General features: G+C 48.8%; 1 protein-coding gene across 1 annotated transcript in view; it reads right to left on the minus strand.

Annotated features, from left to right (window-relative positions):
• The window catches only part of ABCA13 (ATP binding cassette subfamily A member 13), a 298,434-nt gene that overhangs the window by 127,652 nt on the left and 145,577 nt on the right, over positions 1 to 25,205 (minus strand). Inside the window, exon 39 of the mRNA XM_032874934.1 lies at positions 13,723 to 13,816. Within this exon, the coding sequence (XP_032730825.1) occupies positions 13,723 to 13,816 (94 nt within the window). The remainder of the gene's footprint in view (positions 1 to 13,722; positions 13,817 to 25,205) is intronic.

Raw genomic sequence — 25,205 nt, forward strand, 5'->3', positions numbered from 1 at the left:
AGACAGAAATATGGTAAGCTGGTTGAGGACTGGGTATTACAGATATTTTCCACAGCACCCCAGTCATGATCTGGGATTTCTAAATCATTAGCACACAGAAAAAGGCTGAAATCATTTCATCTCTTCTCACCAACCCAGTGAGATAGAATCAGGTGAGCTGTCTGGAAAGCACAACGGTACAGTTCCTTGGGAATGGGTTTTAATTATAGGCACGAGACACCTTGTGGGTTCAGTTCCAGACCCCCACGATACAGTGAATATTGAAATAAAGGGAGTCAAATAGCATTTTTTCGTTGTTTTCCAGTGCATATAACGATATATTTACACTATTAAGTGTGCAGTAGTATTAGGTCTAAAAAAATACACTTCCCTTAATTTAGAAGTACTTTATTGCTGAAAAAATGCTAACCAGCCTCTGAGCTTTCAGGCCATCATGATATTTTTGTTCGTGGAGGGTCGTGCCTCCATGTTGGTGGGTGCTGGCTGATCGGGGTGGTGGTGGCTGAAGGGGAGGGTGGCCACGACATTTCTTAAAATAAGACAACAGGGAACGTTGCTCCATTGATGGACTCTTCCTCTCTCGAATGCCTTCTTGGTAGCTCGCGATGCTGTTGGATGACATTTTACCTACAGAACTTCTTTCCAAATTGAAGTCTGTTATCTCAGACCCTGCCACTGTTTTATCAACTAGGTACATAGGAGATCCTATCCTTTGCTGTCATTTCAACAGTCTTCACAGCGTCTTCACCAGGAGCGATTCCATCTCAAGAAACACTTTGTTTGCTCACCCCTAAGAAGGAAGTCCTCATCCATTCAAGTTGGAGTGTGAGAGGCAGCGAAACAGTCCCACCTTCCAGCCTCACTCCTGATTCTTGGTCTCTTGCTGTTTCCACCACACCTGCTGTGACTTTCCCCACTGACGTCCTGAGCCCCTCAAAGTCACCCGTGTGGGCTGGAGTGAACCTTCTGCCAAACTCCTGCTCGTGTGGATATTTTGATGTCTTCCTATGAGCCCCAAGTGTCCCTCATGCAATGTTTCCTCTAGAATGGTGAAGGCTTTCCAGAAGGTTTTCCAATGTTTTGCACAGATCTGTCAGAGGAGTCACCCTCTGTGACAATGACAGCTTTGTGAAATGTATTCCTTGAACAATACAACGTGAACATCAAAATTACTCCCTATTTCATGGGCTGCAGAACGGATGCGGCATCATCAGGCATGAATATGGCATTCATCTTGCTGAATATCTCCATCTGAGCCCTCAGGCGACCAGGAGCATTGTCTGTGATCAGTCAGTCGTGTTTGGAAAGGAGTATTTTCTTTCCGAGCATCAGGCCTCAACAGTAGGCTTAAAGGAGCCAGTGAACCATGTGGTAAACAGACGTGCCACCATCTAGGCTCTGCGCTTTTATTTCTAGAGCAGAGGGAGAGTCAACTCAGCATAATTCTTAAGGACTCTGGGATTTTCGGAATGGTCAACGAGCATCAGCTTCAACTTCAAGTCACCAGCTGTATGAGCCCCTCCCCCGAGTCAGCCAGACACTGACTTCTCCTCTCCGGCTATGAAAATCCTAGTCGGCATCCGCTCCCGGCAGAAGGCTGTCCCATTCACTGAGCGTCTGTTGCTGGACGAAGCCACCTTCCTGAATTCCCTCAACCAGATCTGCTGCTGACTTGCTGCTGCTTCTCCATCAGCCCCCGCTGCTTCCCCGTGAGATGTTTCTTTCCTTAAACCACATGAACCCGCCTCTGCTAACCTCAGACTTTCCGTTGGCAGCTTCCCCCTCTCTCAGCCTTCACAGAACTGAAGAGTCAGGGCCTTGCTCTGGGTGGGGCTTTGGCGTAAGGGAATGCTATGGTTGCTTCCATCTTCTGTCCAGACCATCAAAACTCCCTCCTCGTCAGCAACAAGGCTGCTGTGCTTTCTTACCATTCATGAGTTTGCAGGAGTAGCCCTTGAATTTCCTTCAAGAACTTATTTGTGTTCACCATGTGGTTCATCGGTGCAAGAGGGGTAGGCTTTGAACGATGCTGGCTTTCAACACGCCCTCCTCACTAAGCTTAATCATTCCTCGCTTCTGACTTAAAGTGAGAGCTGTGTGACTCCTTCTGTCCCTTAAACACTTGGAGGCCCTTGCAGGGATTTTAATGGACCTGATTTCAATCTGGTTGTGTGTTAGGGAATTGGGAGGCCTGAGGAGTGGGAAAGGGACGGGGGACCAGCTGTCCAGGGGAACATTCGCCAGTTAAGTTCATTGTTGTACTGTAAGGGCACGGGTTGTGGTGCCCCAAGACAATCATAAGAGTCACATCCAAGATCACTGATCACAGATCACCCTAAAAAATGCCATAATAATGAAAACTTTGGCATATTGAAATGCTCCGAGAATTACCAAAATGTGACACAGAGAGACCCAAAACGAGCCAATGTTCTTGGAAAAACAGTGCCCACAGGTGTGCGTGACCAAACCTTCCATTTGTTTAAAAAATAAAAAGACAGAGTTTGCAGACCCTGATAATGTGAAGCGTGCCTGGGAATGAGTAGAGCCCTTGGGTGGACATTCTCTGGGGGAGACCACCACCAAGCACCAGCACCCATGGGTCCCAGCCCTGCCTCCCAGAAAGACCTCTCACCCTGCAGAAGGGCCGAGGTCTCTGAGTTTCTCATCTATAAAACAAAGGTTTTGCCAAGGTCATCCTCAGTCCTCATTCTGGTGAAAACACGTATTGTATGACATTTATACGCATCATGACGGATTTGGGATTTTTTTCTTTTCAAGGCACCAAAAGCAGGTCCTTCCGAAGCCCCTCTATGGTCCCACCAATGGGTTTTCAAAGCTGAAAAGAAAAATTCTCTCCAAAGTCCCACTGGATTGATGGGTAATAGGAGTAGGGCTACTTTCTCCTGCGCTCGGTGGGCATTCCGACCCCAGCCCTGTTCTCTGGCTCCGATCCCAGCAAGGGAGTTTTATGACATGCACACAGAGCCCCAATAATAAAACTGCAACCTGAAGACGGGACCACAGCTGGCAGTTTTGATCTATTTTAGACAAGGAGACAACAGATTTGTGAGTACTTGGCAGAGCCAAGCAAACAAGCGTTTGGGGGCTTTAAGGAGTTCTGGGCAGAATCAAAGCTGAGGTGTTAGATTGGAAGAAATAGCAAGGTTTGTTTCTACGGCTTCCTTAGCTCTGAAGTCCCAGTGCCTGGTGATGAGGACATCCCCCCGCCTCCCCTTTCACAGGGGACATTCATTTCCTGCTTTCCAGGGCAGGCGGACAAGAGGATCTGAGTGTCCCTGTGGCACAGGCTGTCCCCTAAGTAACACTTATTTAAAACATTCAATATGGTGGGGCACCTGGGTGGCTATCTTCGGCTCAGGTCATGATCCCGGGGTCCTTGGTTCAAGCCCTGCATCGGGCTCCCCGCTCAGCAGGAAGCCTGCTTCTCCCTCTCCCTCTGCTCCTCCCCTGTGGTCATGCTCTCTTTCTCACTCACTCTCTCTCTCTCAAATACATAAAATAAAAAAAAAAATTCAATACACCAAAATGGCCCAATTCAGGAGGCCCACCCTTGACCCCTACAACAGAGGTGCCAGTAAAGGTTCCCCAGAGCTACTCCCACCTCGACTGGCCCAGTGTCTCCACCAGGACACTGAAGGCGAGGACCACACGGGAAGAGGAGAGGTTCTTTGTCGAATAGTCCACAGGAAGGTGAGATTTCAATTCCGGGAGCGAGGCTGGGTAGCCTCCCCCACCAGCCTCTGGGCCTTTCTTGGGCAGCTCTGAGCGGCAAGCCTCACTGCCTCTCCCCGGAGTCCTGGACTCCAACTCCTCACAGCCCCTGACGGAAGCCAAGCCGCTGATTCCTGGCACCTGCCACCGGCCGTCATGCCGCTGGGTGTGTTTCGATGCCGGCTTTATTCTGGCAGACCGTTTGTTGTGAAGCACCCTGCCGTGAGCTCGCTGCTGATTTCAGTGAACCTGGAACACCAGCGTTCCTCGGCAGGTGGAACTGGAAGCAGGCACGTTTCCGCCCCACCTTGCTTGCGGGGAGGGCAGTTTTTGAAGTTTGAGGAAAGGTGGACAAAGCAGAAAAGACAGCACTCCGGGTTGAACCCCGCAGCTCAGCCCACAAGACCCAGGCAGAATCTGGAGCAGTGCTTTGAACAGGCACAGAATTACCGGCTCGCTCATGGGAGAGGCTGTTCAAACAGGACGGTCTGGGAAACCGAACGAGAGGTTGCGGACCCGTCAGATTAAGCACTGCCAACTTGCTTTTCGTCACCACAAGGAGTAGCAATTAGGAATGGAACACGCAGGATTACATTGTGGGAGGAAAAGGAGAAACTTTCAGGTAAAGCGGTACTGAAGAACGAAGGCGGAGAAATTCACCGCAACCTCGGGCTTCACCTAGGGAGTAAGGCTGAGGACAGAGGGAGGGAGAAAGGGAGAGAGGGAGGTGGGGAAGAGGAGGGAGAAGGGGAGGGAGGGGACAGAGGGGAGGAAGGGAGAGAGGGGGATTGGGAGGGAAGGAAGGAACAGAGGGAGGGAAGAAGAGAGAGAGGGAGGGAGGGAGGGAGGGAGGGAGGGAGGGAAGGGAGAAAGGAGACGAGAAAGTCATGAAAAAGCCTTACAAAGAGAAAACAACCATTTCCCAGATTCACTCTGTATCAGAAGGATCTGTGACTGTTCACCTGAACTTTGCGCTTGACAAGACTCTAACCAGATGTTTCTCACGGTGGTGGCCACAGCCTACCTGAATCAAAGGACACTGGTGTGCTTGTTAAAACCTGTAGATGTCTAGGTCTCAGAACTAAAATTTATGGAAGTTGGGCCTAAGGCATTTCAATAAGTATCCATGTTTTCTTTTCCTTTCTCTCTCTCTCTTTTTTTTTTTTTTTTTTTTTTGGATGACAGCCATCCTAACAGGTACAAGGTTTGGATCAGTTCCCTGATAACAAGCGATGCTGAGCACCTTTCATGCACCTGTTGTCCGCTCTATGTTCTCTTTGGAAAAATGTCTGTTCAAGTGTTTCACCCATTTTTTAATTGGGCTACTTGTCTTTTTGCCATTAAGTTATAGGAGTTCCCGATATACTTCGCACATTAACCCCATATTGGATATGTGGTTTGCAAATACTTTTTCCCAGTCAGTGGATTTCCTTTTCATTCTACCAAATCCTTTGCTGTGCAGAAGATTTTCTTGGGAATGAGGAGAAACTGGAACCCTGTGTACTGTAGGTGGGAATGCAAACTCGTGCAGTTACTGCGGACAATAGCAGGGAGGGTCCTCAACGAGTCAAAAACAGAACTACTGGAGGGCCCCCGGGTGGCTCCGCCGGTTGAGCATCCAGCTCTTGACTTCTGCCCAGGTCATGCTCTCTGGGTCCTGGGATCAAGCCCCGTGTCAGGCTCTGTGCCTGCTTCTCCCCCTCTCTCTCTGCTCCTCCCTCCATTCTCCCCCACCAACACTGATGCATGTGTGCTCTCTCTCTCTCTCTAAAACAAATAAATGTTAAAAAAAAACAAAAACAAAAACCGAACCACCATATGATCCATAAGTCTCACTTCTGCGGATACCCATGAAAACAAGATCTCAAAGAAACCCCATTCAGTGCTGTCATTCTAAATGTGCTGTACATTATACACAACAGCAAAGTCCATCAGCAGATGAATGGAGGAAGAAAATGTGGCATGTGAGTGTGCGCACACGCACACGTGCATACATAGTGGAGCCTTAAATAGGATGGAAGCTGACACCTGCCGCAGCCTTGATGAGCCGGGAGGACATTATTCCAAGTGACTTAAGCCACTTGCAGCAGCACAAATACTGCTTGATGCCACTTATTGGAAGAATCTGAAATAGTCAAACTCTTACACACAGAGCAGAGCAGAGCAGTCGCCAGGGGCTGGGGAGGGGGATACAGGAGTTATTGCTCCCTCGATGAATCAGCTCCAGAGCCCTGCTATACTGCACACCAGGGTTCTCTTCTGCTGCTTTGTTTTTCCAAAGGAAGAGCTGCAGACATTTACATCTCGGTCGGGAGGTTAGAAGTCCAAGTTCAAGGTGCCTGCCTGCAGGGTTGGCTTCCTTGGAGGCCTCCCCCTTGGCTGGCAGATCGTCCCCACAGGGTCTTCCTGCTATCTCTGTGGCCCAATCTCCCCTTCTTATAAGGACACCAGTCAGACTGGGTTAGGACCTACTCATATTATCTCAGTTTAACTCCATTACCCTTCCAAGATCCTGTATCTCCAAATACAGACACATGCTGAGGTACTGGGGGCTCCATATACAAATCTGGGGGACACAGTTCAGTCCACAACACCAGCACATCGCTGGGAATCAGGAGAAAGGAACAGATCCAGAATTTGTGATTCTAAGACTTTTCCTTTAGCTATCACACCAAAGCAGCGGGTGTCAAGGGGTAGTGCCTGGACCCACTGTATCGTCTGGGAGCCCACGAGAAATGCAAGTTCTCAGGTCCCACCCAAGAGCCACAGAAACAGAAAGTGAGTCTGTGCACAAATAACAAATTCTGTAGGTCAGCATTTTGCTGTGAGATCGCTACATCTTTTGGGAAGTCAAGGAGTTAATCCGGTCACCCATGCCTCTTTCAAACACTGTGAGAAACGCTAGTTGGCGGGGGCTTGGAAAAGCCTTTTCAGGAAAAGGGACAGACTCAAAGAGATGCAAGGAGCAGGTGCTCTGGCTGGGTGGGAGTTTCTTTCATGTTGGACCTACCAGGGTCTGGGCAAATCAGGCAAGTTCTCTACAGCTCAGTGTCCACACCCAAATAACAACTGCAGAAAGCCTGTTTCCAAACTGAGCAGGAGGATTGAGTGAGAAAATGCACAGAGAGTGCCAGTCAGCGTCCAGCGTGCTGCAGGCAGCTAACAGATGGCCCCATGCTCCAAGGAGTGAGTTCCGCAGCCCACGTGGCATGCTCAAGGATGACCATTCCGATCCAGGCATCGGTCTTCATAACTCACTTCTATGGCACTTCTAGGCCCCCCACGTTTAACAAATATATATTTTCTATTTTCTTTGGCCTTCATCAATCTCTCAGAGGAGCCAGAAGTGAGTTATCTGAGAGCTAGCCCCAAAGAAGACTGTTTCTGAAGACATATGGCGAGCGTGGAGGACAGGGATACCCACAGGCAGGGGCAGCCTGGAGCAGGAATCATAGCAAAAAAGTAATTTCTGAGGGCACCAACAGGAGGAGAAATGTTTTGTATGTGATTATTCTAGAAACTTCCTCTCTCTAGTGTGGATCGTGTCATGTTGCCGTCGCCAAAGAGTGACAAAAGTACTGTACCCAGAAGACATTAACAAATACTCTCTCCAAAACCCTGATCGAGCATTTTGATGAATTCCTATCTGCAAAATAATGTAAATTTCATTTAAGTAGATATCTCCTGTTGCGCTCCACGGGAAGATTTGCAGAATACAATAAAATCAGCAAATGCAGGCAATGTCATACCAAATTTGTTTTAATGAATCCTGGTCTAGTGTCTTTTTTAGTAATGAAACACTTAAATAGATTTTTTAATGGTGTATTTTCCAGTTCCATAATTTGTAATTTGAATGACAAATAAAATCTCATTTTTAGATCATATTTTACAATGGTAATAGAAAACACTATAACGTTCCTTCCTCCGGGGTTCTTCTTTAAATTTAAAATACCACTCTTTTTCACCTAATGTTAGCTTTTTTCACACATGTTTTATTTCTAACATATTTTCATGGATTTTCATAATGTTCCCCAAATTCAGAACATGAAATTATCATTTTTTTTAAACCAGGTGCATAAGCATAATGAAGAATGTATGCAGGCAATACATTTCCAATGTAAATCACCCTGAGTTCTCAATGATGACAAAATGTTTATGAGAACATAATCATATTTTCCTTAAATTCGCTTACATAAGAAGGTCACTAACTAATGTACCTTAAAATAAATGAATGCTCAGAAGTGAAACCCTTTAGGTAAAATGCTAATAATAAAAAGAGAAAATAATGTGTATGCCCAGTCGAAGTAAAGTTTGTTAACACAGGGAGAGAGAGAGAATTACGATATGTACAGTAGAATGTGACTACAAAGAAATGACAAAGAAATGACACAAGCAGGAACATAAATGGATCTGAGAGATAAAATATAAGGAAAAACAGACTTCCATGGATTCACGGTGGTGCCATTCACATGACTCCCAATGCAACGCACGATTATCAGAAGGTGAGAGCATCATGTTTGGGGGATGGGGTCTGACTAGGAAAGGGCAGAGGGGCCCGGCCAGGTGCTGGGAATGCTCTACCTTGACCTGGTGGTGATGACACAGGTGTGTACCGTGGAAAAATTCATCAAATAGTGCTATCAAGAAATACGCCGTTTGTGATAAGATGTAAGCATTAGAAGCTAGCAAAACAAATTTAAGACACTGTTCTTCAAAAATATAAAATTTATGAGCAAAAGTAAGCAACAATCGTGTCATAAAATGAGAAATTTCAGTGGCTAATAAGCATGTAGGGGAATTCAGTGTAGCATATTATAATAATGGTTTTGGTAGGGAAAAGCCTAAAATGGTCCCCCAATCATTTTTACTTCATAGAAGGTTCCAATCCCCTCCCTTTGAGTGTGGATAAGACCTTCAATGTGTGGCTCTCACTCCTATGATTACAGTGTACAGAAGAAGGTGAGAAGTTCTGGCAAATCTATTCACTCTCTAATCTTTTGACTTTAGGTTAACCGAAACAGAGATTCCCCCTCTGACCTTAAGAAGAGGCATGTTCTGTTCTGAGGGGACCGGGTGGCTAAGATTCCAGGATGACTTTTACGAACTTGAGAGCAAATCCACCTGCCCCCAGCGAACACGTGCAGACCTCAGTCCTAAAGCCACCAGGAACTAAATTCTGCCAGAGATGAATGAGCCCAGAGAGAGCCCTGATAAGGGTTGGTGGTATTGTGATGCTGTGATTTATAATATGAAGTGTGTATTTGGTCTTCGTCCATCTTGTTTCTTGCAGAACTCCTAGGACCTTTGGATTTTCCTAAGAGATTAAAGGAACAGGGTGTCTGTTGTTATATTAATGAGCTTTATGAGGTGACTTCTGGAATTCATCAAACTAAGGACCAGGGAACCACAACCTAATTACAGGGTTGGAACTTTCATTCCCTTTCTCTTGACCTCCAGGGACTGGAGAGGGGCTGGATCAATCACCAATGGCCCATGATTTCATCAGTCATGCCTGTGTAATGAAGCTTCCATAAAACCCCCAAAGGATGGTGTTCAGAGAGCTTCCAGGTTGGTGAACACTTGGCAATTCAGGGAGAATGGCTCCCAGAGACGCCTGGAAACTCTGGGACCCTTCCCACATATACTATCTTCTCCGTCTGATAAATTCTGACATGAGCTATACTGTGGATGAACCTTAAAGCCATTATGTTGGTTGAAATAAGCCGACCACAAGAGAGAAAGTATTGCCCAGCTCCTCTAGTATGAGGTATCTAGAACAGTGGAATTCATACAGACCAGAAGTAGAATTGTGGCTGCCCGCAGTTAGGAGGGGGAGGGAGAGCTAGTCATTACTGTGTACAGTTTCAGTTGGAGGAGGGGAAAGAGCTCTGGAGATAGATAGTGGTCATGGGTGCAAAATAGTGTGAACGTACCCGATGCCACAGAACCGTACACCTGAACATGCTGAAATCCATATTAGGTATATCGTAAATACAAGAGTAAATCAATAAATAAATATGAACAATATGAACAATCACAATATGAACAATTCACTAATTTATTTACCCATCATTTGGCATTCTCCTCTGCTAATAAACTCTCTACGTAAGAAATAGAATAAAAATTATGACTGTGTCTCAGAGACCTATTCAACCAAAGCAGAAGGCTTCTAGAAAGCTTCATGGTGTGGTCACCTCTGCCCCCCACCATCTCTGCAGAACCACAAACAGAGAAGAAATGATCTAAAAACGGTCTGGATTTGAGCTAATGGAGGAATACTATCAGAATCCAAGGAAGTTCCATGAAGTTCTTGAGAAACTGGTTTGTCAGATACAGTGTGAGCATGGACTAAAAGGGTCAGGAAGAATACAACAAGGAAAATGACTACAAAAGATGAAACAAGCTTTCCATCAGGAAGAGATTAAAAGTAATATTTGTGCCACTGAGGAACCCAAAAACACATGAGACAAAATCTGACAGAAGTAATGGGCAGAACAAGCAATCCAGCAATGAGTCAGAAACAACATCACGCAACTTTCATTAATGGATAAGATAAGCAACCAGAATATCAACAAGGACAGAGCTCTTCTACTTGAATAGCTGTGTAGACAAGGTGGACACAAGGGTCATCAATAGATCACTCCACCCATCACAACAGACACACGTTCCTCTCAAGAGTACAAGGAGCTCTCTCTAGATGGACCATTATTCTAGCCCATAACGCAAGCCTTAATAAATTAAAGAAAGGTTCAAAATCATATGACATTTTTTCCACTGGTCCAGTAGAGTGATATTAGACTTTAATGACAAAAAGTAATTTGGGAAACTCACAAATATGTGGAAATTTAAAAACATAATCCCGGGGGTGCTTGACTGGCTCAGTTGGAAGAGCTGGAGACTCTTGATCTCAGGGTCATGAGTTTGAGCCCCACGTTGGGTGTGGACATGACTTAAACAGATAACTATTTTTTAAAATGTTAAAAAATAAAAACATAATCTTAAAAAAGCCAATGAACCAAGAAAGAAACCAAAGGGAAAGTTTGTAAATACTTGTAGATAAATGAAAGTGAAGATATGAAATCCCAAAACTATGGGATCCATGGAAGTGGTGTGCAGAAGGGAACTTATAGATGTAAATACTGATATAAAAGAAGAAAGATCTCCAATCAGGAGAAAAAGAGTAAACCAAATCTAAAGGGAGCCAAAGGAATGAAATAATGAAAATCACGGCTGAAATTAGGGACCTAGAAACTAGAAAACCAATAGAGTATCACTGAAAATAGAAGCTGATTGCCTGAGAAGATTAACAACACTGACCACAGGTTAGCTAGATGAACCAAGAAAAAGAGAGAAAGTGTACATTTTTACACTCAGAAATGAAAGAGGATTGTTCCTACTGACCCCAGCTAAATAAAAAGGATCATCAATGATAGCAATAATGCTATTAATAATAATAAGATTATGTTAATAATATTTACTATAACACGATATATATTATTAATAATTTTCAATACTAGCAATAATGTTATAGACAGGTGTAGGCCAATAAATCAGGCACCTCACATGATGTGGTGTGCTTTTCTAGAAAGACGCAAAACATAGAAACCGATTCAGGAACAAATACATAACCTAATAGATGTATAACAAGTAAAGAAACTAAAATATTAAATTTAAAAGATTAAATTTTAATATTTTAAATATTTATATATATAAAATATATTTTAAAATTTAAAATATTAAATTTTAAGGATTTATTTATCCATGAGAGAGAAAGAGAAAAAGCGTAGGGGTTGGGGAGGACCAGAGGGAGAGGGGTGGAGAGAATCTCAAGCAGACTCCTTGCTGAGCACAGAACCCATCGGGGGGCTTGATTTCACAACCCTGAGATCATGACCTGAGCCCAAACCAAGAGCCAGCCACTTAACCAACTCTGCCACCCAGGTACCCCAAAACATTAACTTTTAAATAAACTACCCACAAGGAAAATTCAGGCCCAGATGTCTTCACTGGTGAATTCTACCAAACATTTAAAGAATGAATTCTTCACAAACACTTGCAAAAAATATAAGAGAAGGAAAGACTTCTCAGTTCATTTTTGGGGTGAGTTATACCATAATAGCAATGCCAGGCAAAGACATCAACAGAAAAACAAAACCAACAGAATTATAGACCAATACTTCTTACAAATACAGACTCAAAAACCTCAACAAAATACTAACAAATCAAATCCATCAGTCTATTAAAAGAATTATGTACTACGAAACCAAGTGGAACTGGTCTGAATTGGTGAATGGAATGCTGCTTTAACATCTAAAAATCAATTCTAATACATCACGTCAATAAAGAAGGCCGAAAAACCCACAATCATCTCAACAGATGCAGAAAAGGCATTTGGCAATTCTCACCACCCTCGCATGATAAAACCTCTCATCAAACCGAAATAAATAGGAACATCCACAACTTCATAAAAGGCGTCTATGAAAAACCCACAGTTCACATCACACTTATTACAATTTCATCATAAAAGACTCTTGCAACTCCAGAAATCAAATTAGCCCAATCTTAAAAATGGATAAAAGATACAAAGAGACATTTCTCCCACGAAGATGTGCAAACACCAGCTCACGAAAGGAGAGTCGACATCCTTAGCCATGAGGAGAGTGCAAGTCCAACCACAGCGAGCCCGCACCCCACCCCACAGAGCTGTCTGCAGTCCAGAGCACAGGTGATCACAAGAGCTGGTGTGCGAGGACGGACACAGGAGGCGCGTCGTGCTAGGGGCATGTCAAGTGTGCGGCCCCTGGAAAGAACAGTGCAGCAGCCCCATCCATCACATGGTAAACATACGATCCAGCAATAACGCTCCTTGGCAACTACACCCCAAAAATATATGCCCACAAAAGGCTTGCACACAGGGGTGTCTGGGTGGCTCAGTCGGTTAAGTGGCCATCTCTTGATTTTGGCTCAGGTCATGATCTCAGTCTTGGGATTGAGTCCCGCATCAGGCTCCCTGCTTAGCGGGGAGCCTGCTTCTTCCTCTCCCTCTGCCCCTCTAACCCTCTACCCCTCCGCTTGTGTGCATGCATGCTCTCACTCTTTCTCTCTCTGTGTCAAATAAACAGATAAATAACTTTTTTAAAAAATTTAAAAACACAATGAGAAACCTGCAAACCAGTTATAATGCTTAAAATAGCATTGTTTTGTTTTTTGAACCCGGGAATACCAAGCTCTAGGGGACACGGGGCAAACGGACCTGTCCCATGCTGCTGGGGAGCGTGTGACACGGCACACCCCAGACACAACACCCCTAATGTATGTAATTTTTGTTGCCTCTCCCTGGCCCTGGATGGCTGGTGGACTGGAGTCCCCCAAGGAGGACATGTGTCCTGCTGCCCGCCTGCCTCCAGAGCCCAGCTCAGCGTTCCGGGGCGCGTTACTGCTCACAAGCAGCCCTGGATTCGTTGGAACTGCAGCCACACACCCAGAAACCAAACCCAGAGTCAGTCCAGTCTGTGGTGTCCATGAACGCGCTTGCCAGGAGACCTGGCCCTCAGCACCTCGGTCCGCATGGAGCTCCAGCATGGACAGAAGCTCCAGGAAGGCGAGGCTCACACCGGGAGTTTTCTCTATGTAAACCCACTCCTGGCAACGTGCCTGCACATCCTAGGCACCCCGAGAATGCAGGCTGGATTGGTTGGATTCGGGAGACAAAGGGAAGAAAGACGCATGCTTTTCAAGACTGATTTTGCATGCTAAGAAATTGCTAATGTAACACATTGGGTTCTAAAGAAGAGAGAAAGCCGCACGCTAAACCCACCATTGTTTTACACAAGGTAAGACGAAACCCTCAGCTTTCTGCCCCTGAACGGTACCCTGTCTCTCCAGTCACCTTCTCCAGGCCTTTCTATCAGACCCTCACACAAGGGCTTTCGAGAGAAGGATGCTGACATTCTCCCCACAGCAGAAATGCAAACAATTCCGCGTACTTACAGTAGCCAGGAGCAGGCTCTGGAGGCTTCTGGTCCTGTGGCTCCAACTCGGCCCCTGGCTGCTTCTTGGAACCTTGCAAAAGCATCAGGAACACCTTTTGGAGCATTAAAAAGAGAGCTTCCTATTATTCATACTCATTTCCACAACACATTGCTTTTCCTGGCTTCAGTCACCCAACAAGGTCGTGATGACAATATACCCCACACTCATACACACATTGTTTGCTTTTCATTGTGCTGGCCTGGAGCCAAGGCCACCCAGGTTGTGGCAAACTGTTTGTAAGGCTGCTCACAGGGCACAGAGGAAGGAAAGCTGACCGTGGACCTCAGGGCACTTACAGGCAGAGGCCGGTCCAACCCAAAGGCAGGAGAAGGCAGAGCACAGCAGGTTCCAAGAAGGTGTGCCCAGCACAATGTGAGTTTAGGGCCGGCTGCACCAGCATCCTAGACACTGGGTGACCCAGCTTATTCAGCATGTGGGATGCCATGCGTGAGAACCCCCACCGGACGTGTTTTTTCCATGGTGTGCCATGACGCCCAGAGTAGTCTGTTTAAGTAACGGCTCGAGGTCCCTATTCAGCTGGTGCTGGAAACCCAAGCCCAGCTTCAGTGTGTTCAGATCCGAGGACTGGGCCCACATCAGAGAGAGCAGCGAGGTGCCATCTGAGCCAGAACAACTATCCAAGCCCCAGAGCCACACCTGGAGGTTCGACAGGGTCCTTGGAGGCATGAGAGGGCATCCCTAACATGACCTCGACAGGTGCTAGCGAGAGGCAGGCATTTCCTGCATGAAAACCGGGCAGTGACCACTGCCGTGGGCAAGGCTGGGGCGCGGGCTTGAGCTCGAGGCTCCTCGTGGCAGGTGCGACCAGCTCCGCACCTGCAGGCTGGGGACCCAGTGCCCAGAGCATCACCTGCATGGCCTCCGGAGCAGGGGTGGCGACGACCAGCGGCTGAGGTTCAGCGGATGACGGCCGGCACCCAGCCTGCACTGTGGTGTCTGTAAACAGCACCCTGTCTGACTGCGTCAATTGCTTATTTGAGGAAGTAAGTACAAGGCACTGACTATCCCTGGGTGCCCGGAGGAGCCTCCAGCCCGCAGGGAAGACGGGGAAACGGCAGCGGAGAGGAGAAGCAAGCGAGTAGGGCTACAGGGAGAGACGCATACTCCGTTCGAGGACAGAATCCTGCTGACAGAGATCCCGAGTCCTGCCCCAGTCAAAGGCCAGCAGGTTTCATGAGAGCTGGTGTGCTCACTTGTATTCGTAAGATAACCCCTCGGATTCCCAGTAAGGCTCCAAGAAAAAGAGGCAAGCCTCAAGGCCATGACGGGAACCACCACCAGCAATAATAATAATACTGATTAATAATTAATTGCAGCATGGTGCCAGGGTGTCCCCTGGGGAAAGCGATTCTGCCTCTCTGACTTAGTTTCCCCTTAGGATAAATACTAATAATAAGACACAGGACAGAACTGTGGCAAGCAGGGAGTGCGTTTTAGACAGAGTGGAAAGAACATGCTCGCCCAAGGGAAGCTCCCAAAGCCTGGTCCTGGGAGGAGCCAAGTGGAAGGAGGAGGAGGAAGTACGAAGGGGCAAGCCCATGATGTGTTACCCCAATTAATTCGCAGCCCAACCAGTGACACCAGGACTGTTACCCCCATTTGCGAGGAGGGCCCTGAGGCCTCAAGTGAGAAGCCCTCAGCCAGGGCATTTATAAAGATTTTTATTTCAGGGTGATGGCATGGCTCAGTTGGGTGGAGCATCTGACTTGATTTCGGCTCGGGTCACCATGTCAAGGTCGTGGGATCGAGCCCTGTGTCGGCCTTAGTGCTGAGCGTTGAGTCTTCTTGAGTCTCTCCCTCTCTGTCTGCCCGTCCCCCTGCTCACCCTTGCTCTCTCTCCCAACAAATAAAAAAATCTTTTAAAATATGGGCAGCCGACCCAAATAGACACGCAGACGGCCAACAGACACATGAAAACACGCTCACTGTCTCTCAGCATCAGGAAAATGAAAACCTAACCCACGACGGTAAACCAGCTGACCCGTCAGGATGGCTATCATCCAAATGACAAGAAATCACAGCTGTCGGTGAGGATGTGGGGAAGAGGGAGCCCTACGTGCGCTGTGGGCGAACGCGGACCAGTGCAGACACTCGGGAAAACAGTATGGAGGGGCCTCAAACAGTGAAAAACAGAATTACCCTGTGACCCAGCAATTCCACTCTGTTGAATTCTTCCAACAGAAGTGAAAAACCCCGCATTGAAGGGACAGCCGCTCCCCGTGTTTCAGCAGCCAAGACGCGGAATGAGCCTGAGGGCTGAGGGTCCATCCATGGATGAGCGGATACAGAAGAGGTGGTATATGCGTGTGTACGCACACACACGTGCACACACGCGTGCACATACATGCACACACACGTGCGTGCAATGGGATATTATGCAACCATAAACAGGAAGGGACTTCTGTCATTTGCAACAACGTGGATAAACTGTGTGGAGCGTTGGGCTAAGTGAGGTAAGTCAGAGAAAGAAAAATACCCGATGATCTCACCTATAGGTGGAATAGTAAAAAGAAGAAAAGAAAGAAAGAAACAGAGAACAGACCCGTTGGTTGCTGGGGGAGCGCAGGAGTCACGTGGGTCCAGGGGGTCAAAAGATACAAACGCGCGGTTATGAGTCAGTCCCGGGGAGCTGGTGCACGGTGTGGAGACTCTGGTTGGCAGCACCAGGCTGTGCAGCTGAACGCTGCCGAGAGAGTAGGTTAGGGAAGCTCTTTCGGGAAGAGAACCACCATGCGAGGGGAGGACGTGGGCGGGGCCGTGCGAGGGGAGGACGTGGGCGGGGCCGTGGGAGGGGAGGACGTGGGCGGGGCCGTGGGAGGGGAGGACGTGGGCGGGGCTGCCGACAGCCATCCGGACAACACAGACACAAACCAAGTCACTACGTCGCTCGCCCTAACCGCATACCACAGTGCATGTCAATAAAACGGGGGGAAGAAATGAAATCTCAAGGGCACTGGCCGGTGTGGAAGTGACTTATAATGCAGCAGGAGCACAATGAAGGGCCCAGCCTGTGGCATTTCCGCTCTTTGTTCTCAAGGAGCGGCACGTGCAAAGGTTCCAGAATCTTCGTCTGGGGGCTGATGCTTTCCCAGTCGAGGAGCACTGTGGGGTGTGAGCCCTGACGGCAGCCCGAGGTCAGCTCCACACGGAGTATGCCGTCAATCCCTCAGGCCGCGGGGTGAGGCCACCCCCTCGTCACATCGTCTCAGCCCCCGGACTCGAACTGCACTTAAAGTGTCAGTTTGATGGACTTCTTCCCGGAGATGCGCAGCGCTGGCGGCATCCGTGAGGCTAGCCGACTCTGCGGGACAGGGACGGCATTGTCCCACCCATGCAGGCACGGGAAGAATTCCCAAACTTCAGCCACAGCCTGAACACAGCTGTGTGTTTTATCAGTTCCCCAGAAGAAAGTCTTTTAAGATGGTAAAACCCGTGGAGAGAGCTCTGGTGCTAAGGACCGTGAGGGTCACTGGCCAGTCCAGGCAGATCTGTCCCCTGACGTGGCTCATGGAGCACACAGTGGGATTTTGTCAATTTGGAGGATCTCGTATCTGTTCGCGATGGCTGTTGTAACAAATGACTGCAAATATGGGGTCTTCAAGCAGTGCCAATTTATCCTCAGATGGCTCTGGAAGTCGAAAGTCTACCGTGGACGTCCTGGGCTGGTTCCTTCTGTGCACCCCGAGAGGGAATGCCCCTCTTGCCTTTCACAGGTCCTGGTGGCGCCTACAGGCTCTCGTGCCCATGCTCTGGGCCCTGCACTCCACGCTCAAAGCTAATCACCCCAATCCTGGCCTCCGCGAAATCATCACCTCCCACCCAACACCTTCCTATGTCCTTCTGACAGGCACACTTCTGATGACACCACCCCACCCAGGATGACCTTTGCCTTCCTGGCCCGAGATCTGTGCGGCTGATGAGCTCTGGTCTGGGGATTAAGGACACAGACACTCTCGGGGCCATCATCCGTCCCCGCACCAGACCCCACGCCTCCAGGGCAACTCTGAAACAGGGACCCATGGCCCCTGGAGGGGAGGGACCAGGTTCCGAAGGCGGGTCTTTGAGCGCTGGTGCTCGAGGAGCTTCTGGAGAGCTACCATGTGCAGGTGGATGGAGCAGACAAGGGAAGACCCTGAGAAATGGAAGGCGTGTGTGGCCCAGTCAGAGCGCGAGGAACTCATACGAAGAGGGGACACTGGATAAACCCAGTGTGACTGGCTGGGCCTTGGAGGGGCCACGTGGAGGTGAGCTCCTGGTTTTCAATGTGTGGAGACAAAAGAGCCGGGCAACAGGGACTCCCCAGCCACAGCCAGGATGGGAGCAGGGAGCAGTAGCGCCCCACGATCAGGCCTGCACCTGACAGCCAGGCCCCCTCACAGGTGCGGGAATGCACCCCATGTGCCTGGAGCACCCCCTTATGTCAGAGAGCAAGAAGACATGCAGATGTAATGGGGACACATTAAAGATGCAAAACCAGCTTGGCTACATGCAGCAGGATTCCAGCATCAAGTGAACAGGATTGCGGCAGACCGTGGCGGTGCATAGTGTAAGAAACCACGACTCCTTACGGATACAGACAAGTAAATGGGGTGAAGAGAACGTGCTCCGTTTCTGTGTGATGCCGACCAGGAAATGCAGATGTCACAGAATGAGAGGACCCACCAGCTGGCAGATGTCAGGGTCCTAATGCACTCGGGCCGGGGACAGGGCAGGGGACCCGAACCAGCACCATGAGGAATGGGAACTGAATGAGTCTCAAGGCGCGTCCTCAAGGAACAATGAGAAATGAAGAGCAAAGGAAAATTAGCTGCACAGTGGAAACGCCTAGCAGGTGCCGTGGACCTGGCTGAGCCACGTTCTCGCCGCCCCACAGAGCAGACCGCCTCGCGCATCTCGGGCAGTCAGAAGCAAGAAGCCACCACGCCACTCCTGTCACAGGGCAGCCCCCAAACACAGAACCTGGTCTGAGGACGACAAACCCGCGTGGGGGCTCACGGTGCAGAAGGGCTGTTCTGGAATCTGCAGAGACACTGAGGTCACCAACCTCCTGGAAACAGGCATTCTTGCAAAGTGACAGAGAGTAAGGAGACACCTGATGCGCTTCAGTTGTGACCCCAGATCCGATGCTTCTGCTCCTTGGGACACGAGAGGCACAATCGAAATCGGAAGGTGAAGACTCTACAGAAATCCTTGGTTCCTAGAAATTGCCGTCCCTTCTGTGGGATGCGGGCATCTGAGCTCATGCACCCGAGGGACTGACATCCAGAACTTTCTTGACGGAGGCACAAAGGGAACCCACTACATAGGACGTACCAGGCTGGATGGGAAGAAAACGGTCCGTCTCACACAGGCAGGTTCTGCTTTCTAGATTACTGAACACATCACAATTATTAAAAATGTACTTCAATGTTTATAATTGGGAAGGCTCTGGATAATTGGGGTGGGCAGGAGACACATGGGAAACCTTTGTACCTTCTCTGTATTGCAGTGAACCTAAAACTGCTTTAAAAAGTAGTCCATATATATATATATATATACACACACACACACACACGTGTATATATATACACCACTAAAAATCTAAAATTCACTCCATTTGCATGACATCGAAAGATTTTTGCCCTGGCTTCAGAGCTGGCTCTGCATGTACTTCTGGTGCACAGCTGGTGGGCGGGCGGGGGTCTCCAGATCTCCCCAACCCCCCAACCACACCAAGGAAGGTTTACTCCATGCACTAGGACACACATGGTGACCACAACATCAGGGTTTTACGTCTTAGCCTCCCTGGCTTGGGAGCCCGTCTAGGGGCCCTGAATCACAAGGACATTTACTGGGGTTTAAAAAGAAACCCGCACTCTAGCTGCAGAGGCGGGGGTGTCCCCGGCAGGCCCTGTGCACCTGCTGCAGTGTCCTCAGGAAACACACAGGGGGACAAAGGGGGAGCACGGGCCACGTGCCCACAGCTATGCTCACTGCGGATCGATCACAGACACAAGACAAGAAAGTCAATCCCGGCCGGTGTAAAAAGACGAAATTGGCTGAGATAGATACTTTATAGACTCCATCAAACAAAAGAAAAATTTTAAATGGCTTAATCATGTTTCCAATTTAAGATACCTTTGTCAAAGAAGTCTGAAGACTCTAATATTATATTTTGTTAAGTCTGTATTTCACATCTTGGTTTATGGTTGCCCTTAAGATGGAGAGCGTCTTTCTGAGCGTCTGCGCGTGCACAAGAGAAAAGCAAGCTATGTGAGGGCTGACCAGCACCTGTTCAGTATCTCTGATGCACAAAGCATGTATGGAGCGTAGCAGGCAGGAATGACCGTAAGAAACGGAGAAGCGCGTGGGAAATCTCCCAAGTGATTGGCAGGAGGCTCTTCGCTTCTTATTGGGCTTGTTTTGGGGTGATTAGCACCAAGGACAAGGGATGGGGGAATCTGGAGAAAGAAAAGATAAAGCAGGTTGCCGAGAAGCAAGTTGCAGGGAGGGATTATTCCCTGAAGAAGGGGTAAGGACAGAATCTCTCCGTATTTTGTTGGTGCTGATGGTCCCACGACCCCACGCCTCTGCTAAAATCTACTGAGTGGATTTCACGGTACCACAATTACATCAATAAAGGATTTTTTTTTTAAAGGGGGCAAAGATGAAGATGATTAAGAAATTTACCAAAGGCGCATCAATGGGTATAAGTAAGAATATTTTGGAGAAGAAAGGCAAATATGAATAAGAAATAGGGATATTTAAGGAATTAGCATCAAAAGAATTGCCAGGGGGCACCTGACCACTTCAATAGGTAGAGCCTGTGACTCCTGATCTCAAGGTTGTGAGTTCAAGCCCCACGCTGGGTGTAGAGATGACTTAAAAATAAAATCTTTTTTAAAAAAGAATTTTCCAGACGCCTCAGTGGCTCAGTCGGTGAAGCACCTGCCTTCAGCTCATGTCATGATCCCAGGGTCCTGGGATGCAATCCCACATCGGGCTCCCGGCTCAGCAAAGAGTCTGCTTTCCCTCTGCCCCTCCCCTCCCATGTCATGATACCATGTGAACTTGCTCACTTTCTCTCTCTCTTTCTGGCAAAAATAAATAAATAAAATCTAAACAACAACAACAAAAGAATTTTCAGAAGTTACGCCATGATGACGCATTGTCATAACATTAAAAATCTAGAAGGACTAAAATATAGAAATGCTTAATTTCTGAATATACCAGCGCACGTGTATTCTGGATTAAAATAGCAGTACTCGAGTGATACTGAGAAGTCCTCATGTTTGCGTGATTCCTTGCTGTTTGTGATCCGTCTCAGAATTATCGTGTTATCAGATCCCAACACACACAGTGTGCGAAAGTTAGGAGGAATTTCTATGTCCTCGATGAGAAAGAGTGGCACTGTAGCCAAGGGACCGTCCGGCTTCACCCTGACTGTAGATCTCAGCCCACCCACACCTGGCCGCTCCCCCAGCCGCGGCGGCCCCCACTGCACTCAGCCCCTGCAGGAGAGCCTCGATGCTGGAAGCCGGTCACAGCAGAAGGCAGGTGGCCGCTGGAGGAGTGGTTATGGGAAAAACCAACACGGCTTAAGATCAATACCTTAATTGGGCAGCTCCTATTAAACAACGGCAAATGCAGAGATGTTTCCAATCAGGCTGAAGATCGTGACCCTGGTCGCCCAGAGGAGGGTGTCCCCACACAAAGCCAGCTCCCAGACCCAGAGCTGCCCACGGCACAGAGGACCCAGGGGAGCCCCCATCTGGAAGGGACGCAGGGGCACCACCCAGCCCAGGGCCCTTCCGGGGCAGCTCCTGGACATTTCGTGGCATCCCTTCAGGCTGCACCAGGAGCCTGTCCCATCAGCCTCACCTGTGGCTCCTGGTAGCTCCCAGGGACACACTCGGCCAATGGTTTGGAGTTAGGATTCCAACCCAGGGGCTCTGCACCTGGGCACCAGGACCCCTGGATTCAGCCAGAACCCCTGAAGCCTGCCCCGTGGGGTAGTCATCACCACCCTGGGAATAGCAAACACAAAGCCCTAGTTTCTGCTTCCACTAAACCCTATCAGAAACTAAGAATTCCTGATGTTGAAGGTGTGGGTGACCTCTGGTGTCCTTCCTCAGCCAGGCTGCCCACGGTCTCCCCTGACAGAGGTCACCTCACTGGACCTCAGGCTCAGCAACAGCAGCTTTCTGTGACCCCTGTGAGTCAATGTCCCATTGCTTTGTCTGGCTTTTACTAAAATCATACCTATAAAGGATATGAGTGGCTTAAATAAAGATTCTGACAGATAAAAGGAGCGATACAAGCATACAAAAATGAGTAGAAGGCAGAGCTGACACCTTTCCTGGCCCAGAAGTTTCTTTGATTTAATCCAAGGCTGTGGCTGGAACCAGACCTGATAGTTTGGCAGAAGGGAAGGAGGGAGTGTGGGTGAGAGGAAGGGAGGGGAAGAAGGCAGGGAGGGAGGAAGGGAGGGGTGGGGAAGGGAGAGAGGAAGGGGTGGGGGGAGGAAGGGAGGGATGAGAGGAGGAAGGAGAGAGAGAGGGAGGTGAGAGGGGAGGGTGGGGTGAGAAGAAGGGAGGGTTAAGAAGGAGAGGGAGGAAGGGGAGAGGAGAAGGGGTGTGAAGAGAGGAAGGGAGGGATAAGATGGGAGAGGGAGGATGAAGGGAGGAGTGGTAAGAGGAAGGAAGAAGGAGAGAGGGGAGGAAGGGGAGAGAGGGAGGTGTAAGGGGAAGGAGGGAAGAGAAGAAGAGGGAGGGGTTAAGTGAGAGCAGAAGGGAAGAGAGGGAGGGAGAAATAAGAGGGAGGGGCAGGGAGGGGAGATGGAGGGGTGAGGAGAGGAGGGAGCAAGGGAGGGAAGAAGGAGGGAGGGAAAGAAATACTAAGAATAAGTAGGCATCTTATATACACTGTAATTATTAACACGCCTCTCCATAACCGTACATTTGCCCTGAATTATCGATTGCATAACGGTTAACAAAGGATTTAAACACTAAGCATCCACACGGATCACAAAGACCCCCTCCCCATGTTTGACTGTGCTTAAATTCATGCTTAATTCACACACTAGTTAAGCCCAGCACGCCACGAAATTTCGCTCTACCTAAGGACAACCATCGCAAGGACTCCTCAGCGTGCCTACTGCATCAGCAACAGACAAGACGTCGTGTCCACGGGGCGCACACTCGTTCTTCCTGCCACGCGTGTGTGTTGGTGAGCAAGTAAGTGTAAAATGCCGAAGGTGAATGCTCGTTATTTTATCAATTAGTGTGTTTGGTCCAAATTGTCCCCCATCCCCCCAGGCAGCCCTGCCCTCTTCTCGGGTGGCAAACCACATGGGCCGTGGACGTGCTTAGCCAGTGTGAGCACGTGCAGAACTGGGAGCGCCTGCGGACACGGACAGATGCCGCCAAGCAGCCAGTCTGGGCTTCACCGGCAACAGCCCCGCCTCACAGTGCAAAGGAAGTTATTTTCTATAAATCTCCCCTTTCTCATGCACAGCTGACGTCTTCCTTTCCTATTTTACTAAGAAAATAAAAGCAATTAGAAAAGACCAAAACAATTTTTTTTCCTTTTCAAATAACCCAAACTGGCAACATAGCTCTGAAAGTCGGTGTCTCTCTGTCTGTAGGGAAATGATGATTCCCAAGTCCCCACTCATCGCGGTTGCTAGCTGGCTGGTACAGTAGCTGGTTTGTCATCCAGGGTCCAAAAGATGGTGACACCCGGGGTGTGGCATCGCCCTGTCTGAGCCCCCGATTACTGAGCTGCCTTACGGTGCTTTGCACTCACGTCCACGGGGCACACCAGACCCGCCCTGCCTCACCCCATCGGGGGACAGGGGCTTGGGAAACTCCCCCGCCTCCTGCTGTTCCACAGAGTACCTGACGTCTGCCCCGAGTCCCCGAAGAAGATGGGACTTTGCTCCACTGTCACTCCAAAGCCACGACAACGATTTCACACCCCGTGTTTCCTTGGGCAGGAAGAATCTTCACCATTTCTGGTGGGCTTGTTGTAAACATTAGGATATATTATGTGTTATTGTCAGTGCACGGAATAACTAAGTAAACCATTCTAATTACTTCATTTCAAAGATCAAATCCCAAGGCTCTCGTGAGTTGAGTGATTTATCCAAGGCCCTAGGCACTGGAAGGAGATGGATTTGGATTAGTGCCGGCTGGGGCAGTGCTCGTGTCTTTTCCACTACGATGCTCTCTCCCAGAAGCTGGACGCATCTTTTGAAGTGTCCTGCTCACGGTTCATTCAGAAAGTATTTATTAGGCAAACGCTGGTGTGGGGCATGGCGCTGGGTGCCATGGGGTGCAGAGGAGTCAAACAGACACACAGCACCTCCTGCAAAGTCATGGGCGCATTCGGGGACCCTACCTCATTGCCGCTGATGAGCTGTGGATTTAGGGTAAAGAAGCCAGCCTCTCTGAGCCTCACCCTTAATATGGGAAAAATAACAAGGGACAGCATTTGCATTTAAATAGCTTGGAATATAGCAGATCTTGTTATGTTTTACAACCTTTCATGACCATTTTACCCCAGACCAAAGCTGCCATGGGCTGCGTCTACTTGGAATGATGCTGATTCACACGTGCACGGCTGTTTCTCCTCTCACGAGGCTAAACCAGGGACGCGCCTCCAGCCCCCGAATCCATCCAAATACAGCCCAAAGTTCAGACTCTGACACTCTGAAGGTCGTGATATTTTAATTCTCATGTAAGGTTTCTAATATTCTTTCAGATTCTGGGCCAACTATGAATTACAAAGCTCACCGCCCCTGGAACTAGTCCGGACCCATAAAGAGACAGGGTCCAAGATCCCTTCCAGATCGTTAAATCTTAGTCTGCGCCACTGGATCTTTATGTTCTGCTTAGAGAGAGTTCGGGTGAGGGGGACAGAGAGAGAGAAAGTCATAAGCAGGCTCCACACTTCACCTGGAGTCCAACGCGGGGCTCGATCCCACGACCCTGAGATCACAACCTGAGCCGAAATCAAGAATCAGACCCTTAACCAAGTGAGTCACCCAGGCGTCCCAGGGTCACTGGATTTTTATTCTAAATCTGCAGCATTTTCTATAATAACAACAATATAAACTTAGAACTCGACTTGGTCTCAGCCAACCCCAAGGCCCCATACAACCCTTGCCTTTGGTTCGGTCACACCCATGGCCACTCCTCCAGGAAGGAATGCCTGGCCCTGCCTCCCACTGGCCACGAGGCGGGGATGTCACTCAGGTCAGTCCCAAGGGACAGGGAAGCGGAACAGGGCGGCGGAGTGGGGCTCGCGGTGAACCAGAGGAGTTCACGAGCTTGACCTGTACAGCTCCTCCTCCTGTCAGCATGGGGCCGTGGGCGCCGGGCAGAAGCAGGTCCACAGAGGAAGGCAAGGGCGCCTCCAGGTGAGGACACGTGGCCCAC

Source organism: Lontra canadensis, unplaced genomic scaffold (genome assembly GCF_010015895.1).
Source record: "Lontra canadensis isolate GAN:19392208 unplaced genomic scaffold, GSC_riverotter_1.0 scaffold54, whole genome shotgun sequence".
Taxonomy (NCBI): domain Eukaryota; kingdom Metazoa; phylum Chordata; class Mammalia; order Carnivora; family Mustelidae; genus Lontra; species Lontra canadensis.